Here is a 9,374-nt window from a genome sequence, read left to right as displayed (position 1 = left end):
ATAAAATACAAAATAAAATAAAATGATAAATATTATTAATGGTTTTTATTTTTCATTTAAATTAAATTATTAAAAAAATATTATAAAATATAAAAAATAATAATATAATTTATATAATACAGAATAATAAAAGTAAAATATAATACAATTTATTAAAAATAAGTACAAATAATACAATTATAAATAAAAGGGACATTATTTTTTATTATTATTTTATGAATAACTAACACTGTTATGGCGCCTTCTTGGAAATTTAAACCACCTAGTCACTATGTATTGTGTTGTGGTGTGACAAAAAAATAATATAAAAAAAAATCTTTATTATTTTTTCAAAATATCTTTATTAATTTTTATTCCATGGTTTCTTATCAAAATGAACGTTTGGTAAACTAGTAGCAATTAAAGCATAGCACTAACAACGCCAAGGTGACGGGTTCGATCTTCCCGCGCCCTCCTGTTCTCCTCAGTAAAAAAAAAAAAAAGTTGTTTTAGCGCACACAATTAGGCGAGCGAGATAGAAAGAAGAGAAACAAATGACATAAACAGTAGTTTTCCCATCCTTATTACAACCCACCTGCCACACACACTCTACACTTACAGAACAAGTGAACAAGAGAGATGAGTGAAAGACGTAAAGCAGAAGATCACCATGGAGACAAGGAGTCAAGCGAGATGGAAAAAAAGAGGGAGGAGGAGAGAGATTAAAGGGCAGAACTGGCCTTTAGACAACCATAGAGACATTATAGTGTCTCCTAAAGACATTTCACAAATGAGATCTCCTTAAAGTCAACATGAAACCCACGGACCCTATTTACTTTTTAAAAGCCTATATGCTCAAGGTCTTTGTTCCGGCTGAAGTCACCAATATCCTTTATATTATTTAGTAATATAAAATGGCCATTCTGCTGCAAAGTGTGGGTACACTAATGCAGAAAAACAAACATCTATGAGTCATTCCCACACACTTTAGTACCTGTTATATTCACTCCATGACACACAGAGACCGCTGGGTATCGAGGGCCACTGAAGTGCCTGTCGGTTTCTGTTGACTCTGGAATTACAAGCCTTGATTGAGATTCCAGGAACCACACAACGCCGCTGTCAATCTCCCCAGCAACCAGAGATATTAGAGATGGGGGGGGGGGGGGGGGAAGACAGAGGAAAAATTGAAAGAGAGCAAAGAGCACCATAGGGGACACAGAAAGTAAAAGAATTAATTGAGTGATCGATTTCATTGCTTGTATTTATGAGAATGACAGCAGTGAGACGATGCAGCCCTCCCTTTCTATTCTCATTGACATTCATCCCCTTCTCCCTCCCTCCGCCGTGCTGTCAGCCCATCCCAGCATACTGAACACGGCTCTGGATAACTGATGCTTTCATTGAGCCGAATCAAATCAACAGAACAGGCCAAGCATATAATCTCAACTCAAACTGTCAGTTTACAGAAAAGAACAAATCTGCTGTATTCTCAAAGCTCTGCTGCTTCAGTTCAGCTACATTAATAGAATTACTCTACAAAACGCTGGGTTGTTTTAGCCCAATTTTGGGTCAAATATGGACGTGTGGTTAAAAATGTCATTGAAAAATGTAACCCAGCGGCTGGGTTTGTCCTAATCTGACCCAAAGTTGGGTTGAAACAACCCAGAAATTGTTTAAGGGTAATTGTTTTAGCAGGCAAAAGATTAAAGATAGCACTGATTTTAACAAATGGCAAGTAACAAATATCCTGCATTGTTTGTGTTACAAACATGATCATGATTGAACTCAAATCATGAGACATGTTGAAGAGAGATGCGATATTAATTCTGTAAGTGAATGAAATAATGCTTGGAATGAAATAGGCCCAAAATGATGACTTCTTGACTTTGGGTGCGTTTCAAAAAACTCCCTAGCTTCCTAGGTTGTGAATCTGTGTTTATACCATGGTCTGTGTGAATACTCGATTCTGATTGGCTGCAGGGTGTCCATTAAAAAGTGATAGAGGACACCTAGTAAATAAACCGTCAGGCATAACCAGGGAAACCAAGTTATTGTTTGTAAAAACTTTAGATTTCGATTGTAAAACTAATTAAAATATAAACTAATGTTTCTCTTCGGCCTCCGCTGTGCGTCAGACAGTTCACGCCTCGTCGTCGTCCATTAATACCTGACAATGGACACCTCGTCGGGCATTAACCCGCTTATACCATGGTCACTTGCCAAATAACACATTTGTAAAACATTAGTTTATATTTTAATTAGTTTTACAATCGAAATCTAAAGTTTTTACAAACAATAACTTGGTTTCCCTGGTTACGCCTGACGGTTTATTTAGCAACCGGAGATATTTATAGTCCGCTCAGCTCGTAGAACCCTTCAGTTTAGCTCACTTACGAGCCAGAAACATATTTATAGTCGCTCATTGTTGTATTAGTAGGCTATGTATAACGGCTAACTAGATGTTTGTTTTGATACAATAAATTGTAAACTGATACTTTGACTGCCTGTTGCTATGGTTACTCACAGCTGATGTAGCCAGCGCATTTATTTATTAATTTCGAAAGGTAAACAGTCAGTTTCACCAGAACTCCTTTACTAGGTGTCCTCTATCACTTTTTAATGGACACCCTGCAGCCAATCAGAATCGAGTATTCACCCAGACCATGGTATAAATGAAGATACAGGACCCTGGCTCACTACAAGTCTAAGTTTCATTCTAAGTTCACATCTAAATTATGACACTATGTTCACATCTAAATCCTTTTCCTTTTCCTTTAATACTCCCTTATCGGGCTTATGCTTCTCTGAACAATGCCTGAACTTTGTATTTTGAGCACTTCTTGAGCACTTCTAGCAGTTTTTGCGTCTTCACGATGACTCGCTTAATTTAGTCCTAAATTGTAAGTCGCTTTGGACAAAAGTGTCTGCTAAATGACTAAATGTAAATCTAAGTTTCATTCTGATGCCTTTGAAATGCATGTTGTTTAACAGATCTTATTTTAGCCACTCAGCTGGTAACAGGTAAAGAACTAGACTAAAAAAAAATCAGTTTCATCTGAAAACATAAAAGCATTCATTCATGCATCTCATTCGAAGTGATTAATGTGCAGAATCCTGCTTATACCCAGAGAATCCCTCGTCAACTCGCCTACACATCTTTCAGCCTATCAGATCATCCGTCACAGTCCACGCACACATGACTGTAACCTCCTGCTCACACCTCCACAACGCCTATTTATAGACAATTCCAGCAAGACGTGTTTCAGAGTCATCTCTTCAGCGTGATTTTCCCCATTCACGCTCTCTAGGTTCAGTTAGAATGATCATCACATCAACAGACGAAAACACTAACATCATTAAGGGGAGAAAATGGAGAAATTCAATGAGTTATGGATTGATTTCCTTGTAATCTTATTTAGAAAGCAGGGAGGAGTTTTTAGACAGCTTTTCAGGAGAACAGCTCTGCTGAAACCCAGCACTCCTTCTAATTGCTAATGGAAGTCAGTAGATATGTATTTTTTATGAATCAACAAGCAGAAATAGAACGGATTGTTTGGTTTTACGGCCATGGAAACATCCCCAAATGCACACACACAGGCTTATGACTCATCTGATCATGTGACTGCTCCACTAACGTCAGGAGGGCCTGTCTCATCACCCCTCTTTCCCCAGAGAGCAGTCAGCTGACTGTGGGTTACCAGTCCAGAATCAGTACGTGCTAAAAACAAACTGTGGGGCGCATTTAATGAAGAAATATATGCACCGTTCTGATTCTGTGCTGTCAGGGACTAATATGAATTTTTGCTGTATATGGTTCTCTGGAGATTAATAAAGATCTTGGTGTTAAATTACAGGTTCTTCAGGTCAGCACACTCTTAAAAATTATGGTTCCAAAAGGGGGGGTTTGATGCCATTGAATAAATAATGCAATCCCTGCTGAAAAAACATCTAAAACCAGCCTAAAATGGTTGTCTGACTTAAGATAATCTCCCAGTCTGGTTTTAGAGGGGTAAAGTTTTTTTTAGCTGACCAGGCTGGTCTTGGGCTGAAAGACCAGCTAAAAGACCAACTGAAGACCAGCTTCTTCCAGCTTAAACCAGCCATATATGTGTGTGTATATATATGTAATGCTCATTATATTATTCACATTTACCACAATCAAGCGCGAATGGAGTTAGGAGGTTTTTGAAAGGCGAAAGCTGATAGTGTTTTGTCCGTCATTAGAACGGGCATTGAATTACGTTTTCATCAACATAACAAGTTATTAAGTGTATTGTAGCTATGTGTGGACGCTCAGTGTTTTCTGTCATTTGCCCAAAAGCTCATGTTATTTATGAAGTGATAGGGTGTTTAAGACGCACAGTGTCCACCCGGCTTAAGACACTCTTCTCCGCTCCTCAAATACATACATTAGCCTTTAATCCTTTATATGGTCCTATATATTGTTTTGAGTAAAGAAAACGCTGTACTTATTCAAACAAACCGTTTTTTATTTACCTTTTTGCATTGCAAACAGGCAGAGACGATCCAAACTGCGTGCGGCCCTTCTTCGATCACGTCACGATAGAGGCGGGGCGGAGTTATGAAGTTTGACTGACAGTTTGAGGAACCAATTGAATTATGAGGTATAGTCACAAGCTCTTTTAAACATTTTTTTATTGGTTACATATTTGCAAAACCCACAGACAGACCTAAAGGGTGACCAGACATAATGATTCATGATTTATTTATTTATTTATTTTTTTTTAAATGAAGAAAAATGTGGGGATGGCGAGGACAGCGTAAAATTAAAGTCCACATGGAATAAAAATTGACCATACTTACTTTGTTTGCCTAAATTGATCGTTTTGTGGTGAACAATTCATCCATGCAAGTCAATCCACACACAAAAAAAATGTTGGCTTCGTAATCTTTAATCAAAATCTGAAAATGCCCCTCCCCTCTGCATTGGAGGACCTTCCCTGATGACGTAGACTTGACGGCTTGGTTTGGGAAACGCTTAACCACTCCCCTCAAACCGTTAGTCTGTTATGAGCAGAGATGGAGAGGAGGAGCGCTAGAGTAAAACCCTGCCCTCTGTTCAATATTCTGTTTCACTGGGAAATACGTCACAACACTGGAGAAAAGTCGTTTGCAACTTCCGGTTCACGCGGACTTTAAATATTTGTTATTAATTTATTAAGCAATTGACTTCGAGTTTTAGCATGGAGTGACGTAAAAAAAAATTAAATAAAAATTCTCATTGTAACTGGGAAAAGAATGCTTATGCATAAGATCTGGTTCTTCATGGAACCATACAGTAGATGCCAATAAATAACTTTTATGCATATTGGTTTCTAGGTTCTTTAAAGCACCATAACATGGATGGTTTTCAAAAAGAATAAAAGTTCTAGTGAAGCTATTTAAACATTCTCATGCAGCATAATCCTTTTTGGTTCTAAATAGGGTGTTTATTTTTAAGATTACAGAACAATGCACGGCTGTCTGGGTAAGCATGCCAAAAATAACAAACTCTTTTCTTTACTTTTTGTACTTGGAAACTGCAGCTAAAAATACTTCAAATAATGTGCCTTGGGGGGCGACAAAGCTTTCTCCGCAGAGACTTCTGTCTGTGTTCCATGAAAAGTGATCAAGTACAGATGAGTGTCATCTTGGCACTAATGTCACTAGGGCACCTAATTCAGCTGCTGACGGGCCCCCATCTGACGGATGCTCGGGACTGTATGTGTCTAGGGACAGTGAGAGAGATCCACAACCGACAGCTGTATGTTTATCAGAGGCCTTCCTCTCCCCAATGAGTCCCACGGTGTGCGTATGTGTGTGACTCATCGCCTGACGATTTAACTCTGTGACGCCTGTGTGTACAGAAAGACAATGAAGAAACCATTTTTTTACATTGCACGCCTATGCCTAATCTCATTCCTACTCAATTCAACTAATAAGATGAAAATAAATAGTCACTGATGTATATCTACAACAGAAATGTTTCATTTTGCAATTTCATTTACCATAGTTTGTGCTTTTTTTTTGTGCATTGTAAAAAATAATAAACTAAAATTGAAATAATAATATGCCTTAAAACTGTTAATGGGCTTCGGATTTTTTTTCTGCAGTTTTGTGTGAATGGTTACCGTCGGTACGGATGCATGCACAGCCTAGGTATTGCGTGAGCATCGGTGACGCATTGATCAGGTGACGCCTCATATAGCGCGAGGAGCTGTCCGGTGCTGAAACACAACCGAAGCGCATTGAGAACACGGAGGACATGCTGTTCACGCTCATTCACATTCTCTGAGCTCTACACAAAAGGTACGACGGCTCATTTTCATTTTTGCAATCACGAAATGATGCTGTGTGAAGATAGTTAACGTATGATTAAGCTGCTTTGAGAGGGTTAATAAGAAGTATTGCCTTTTTTTCTTTTCTTTTCTTTACGGCTTTGCTTGATTAGATACTATCACTCATCATCAGCATCTCTCATCTCGAGCTTATCGGCTAGATTTCGTCTCGCAGAGATCAGTGAAATATATTCCATCTCTCTTTTTTTTTTTAAATCGAGATTTGCTCTTAGAATGTGTTCTTGAAAAATATCAATAGATCTGCTGTTCTTAAAGAATCGTATAGCCACAAGTGAAAGGTTACCTTGACAACAGGCGGTGACTCATCCAGTGCTGTTGTCTTTTAAAAACATGTTGTGTTCTGACAGAGCTCATTGCTGCTCTGGCGCTTGTAGCGTCTCTTCTGCTCGGTCTTGGAAACAATTTTGGGTCGTAAAAAAAACTCAAAGTAGTCTCTGCGCATAGGTAGTTAAACTTGAGCAGAATTTTACATTTCAAGATTTTAGTTACATTGCATGCATTGTTTTTAAACCAAGATTGCAACATAAATAAAAAGGTTGCATGGGGTAACTAGTTTTATGCTTGTTTATCCCTAGGTGGTATGATGATGTCACTACCGAAACTGTCCGTCAGAGGGGTGGTGGTCCTGCTCGCTACCCTCCTCCAAACACTAACCGTGCAGGGCGCCTCAGTGCGCCACCATCGCCTGCGAGGCGGAGACCAGGGTGGCTTCCTCGCACCCAGCTCTGATATGATCAAAGCCCTGGAGTACATCGAAAGCTTGAAGCAGAGAGCCGATGGACCAGAGAGCCCAACCGGAGACTATGACGAGGTGGACAAATTCCGATTTCTAGTGCAGCTCGCCTCCCTGCAGGACGAGAACGCGCCCACGCGTGAGGATGCCACCCATTGGCCTGAAAACAAGGTGCCACAGTGGGTTCGATCCTTGCTGCGGATGCTGGAACAGACCGGAGAGAGCCCGGAAAGTCAGCCAGCGCCTGGAAGTGAGCGGCGTCTTCACAAGAGCAGGCGCCCATTGCCAGACACAGAGAGCCCTGTTGGAGACTACGCGGGCTTTGTGAAGCCACACAAGAAGTACCCGTTGATGTTTGAGGATGAGGAGAACCACAGGGATAACAAGCGGGCTACTGAGGATTTGGATGAGCAGTACACTCCTCAGAGCCTCGCCAACATGCGCTCTATATTCGAGGAGCTTGGTAAACTGACCGCCGCGCAGAACCAGAAGCGAGAGAACCAGGATGACGAAGACGGCGAAGACGACGATGACCTCTACAGGGTTAGGAGCCTGGCGTACGAGGACGTGACCGGAGGGGAGGAATGGGTGCCGTTAGAGGAGCAGCTCGAGACGGAGGAGGTAGTAAAAGGAAGCCATGAAGAATATGAACGAGGGCTAGGAGACAACGGCGAGCAGGGCGAGGTCATGGAAAGACGAGCTGGTCCCACAGAAGAGGACGACGAGAACCCGGACGATGACACAAAACTCGTGGATTACTACCTGTTGAAGGTCTTGGAGATGACTGACCAAGCACAAAAACGGGACCTGATGGAAGGACGGAGGCGGCTACAATCCCGGCCCTCTCTAATGGACCCTAGGGCAATTAAACAACTTCTGTCTGCCATTTCAATGAAGCTCCAGGTGCCTCCAGAGGACCTGGTTGGAATGCTCTTCATGGAGGAAACCAGAAAACAACAACAACGCCTTCCTGAGAACCAGCTGGCTAGGAAGCCCAGCCAACCTCGGTACAAGAGCCGGGTCATCAAGTATTACAACGGTCGGCAGCCTGAAGTCACAGTGAGCGATATCCCTCATGATGTCAAAACTGAGGATATCCTGAAAGTGCTCGGGTTAGGGAATCTAGCCAACAAGAATGCTAAATATTCTTTGCTGAAGCAAAGGCCCTACAAAACAGCCATGGCAAAGTACTTCAACCCAAGCGGAAGACGGGGAGGCTTGTTCCTGTCCGAGTTAAACAAAGCCCCAAGCAAAAGAAAAGATGATTACGATGATGATGCAGTGGATGAGGATGAAGAGTCAACCTTCCTCGCAGCCAAACTCTTGACCGAGTACCCCGATACCAGCTCGAGCGATCGCAAGAGAGCTATTGATTCCACCGTGAATGGACAGTTGCCTTATGACATGTATGAGGAGGCCATGAAAGATTTCTTTGATCAGGTTGATAATGGGAAAAGCCCGCTCACCAAAAGAGACACCCAAGGGAAAGAGGAGGCCGAGGTGCCCCAAAAGCCACCCACTCAAGATTCAGTACAGGAGACCGTAGACCAAACCCCACCAGTGTCTGGAACAGAAGAGGGTAAAGAGTATCATGGGAAAATGGTTGCAGGAATGTGAAAAGCCTGAGCGTGCATTATTCCCCCCCCCGCTCCTATTCTGACAAGTCCCGCCCCTTGACCTTTTAACTCTTTGATATGGTTGCCATGGCTACCTGAACGACTTCTGAACTGTCCAAATTGCAAACTGCTTGTAAGAAGCACCTACTAGCCAATCCTGCCACTGAAGGGACTTGTACAAGTATGAACGGGGGGGGGGGGACGGTTACCTGTGGGACGACATGCCTATTTCTCCTCAAAAAAAAAAAAAAAAGGTAAACAGTTTAAAGTGCTTTAGTTTTCATGGAATTCTATATGATGTAAATACAGATATGGTATATCAATATGCGGGAGTTCAAGTGTTTTTTGTCGTTTATGAATTGGTGGTCCTCGAAATGTTTTCTTGTTCCTTTTGTTGGTATCAAGAGAATGTTCCTGTAGTCGTAGGACTCCGCTTGCTGCAATCTTTACATGCCATTTCATTATCAAACCAATAAAGATGGATGTGATTCCCATTTATAAATCATTTTGTACGTGTTCCAAAGTGTGAGAAGAGAAACATGAATAAAGCATTACCGTATTATTTTTCTTCTCGCTGTATTGTGATGCCTTATTACAGTTATGCATGATTCAACACAAAAACACTTCAAACTTAAGAAACATGATGCCTGTCTGTGCCGAGCTGGATTATGAAAAAGAAGAAAA

The 9,374-nt window shown here is 41.2% G+C and overlaps 1 protein-coding gene across 1 annotated transcript; it reads left to right on the top strand.

The window, feature by feature from the left end:
* The first annotated feature begins 6,174 nt into the window (after positions 1 to 6,174).
* Positions 6,175 to 9,253, top strand: scg2b (secretogranin II b). The gene is made up of 2 exons (XM_081374199.1): positions 6,175 to 6,291; positions 6,917 to 9,253. Exon 2 carries the CDS (start codon positions 6,922 to 6,924, stop codon positions 8,689 to 8,691), a length of 1,770 nt encoding a protein of 589 aa, XP_081230325.1. The 5' UTR covers positions 6,175 to 6,291; positions 6,917 to 6,921; the 3' UTR covers positions 8,692 to 9,253.
* The last annotated feature ends 121 nt before the right edge of the window (positions 9,254 to 9,374 follow it).

Source organism: Scardinius erythrophthalmus, assembly GCF_964197995.2.
Source record: "Scardinius erythrophthalmus genome assembly, chromosome: 9".
Taxonomy (NCBI): Eukaryota; Metazoa; Chordata; class Actinopteri; order Cypriniformes; family Leuciscidae; genus Scardinius; species Scardinius erythrophthalmus.
Note: the sequence above shows the minus strand (reverse complement) of the source record. Positions and strands in the feature narration are given on the sequence as shown.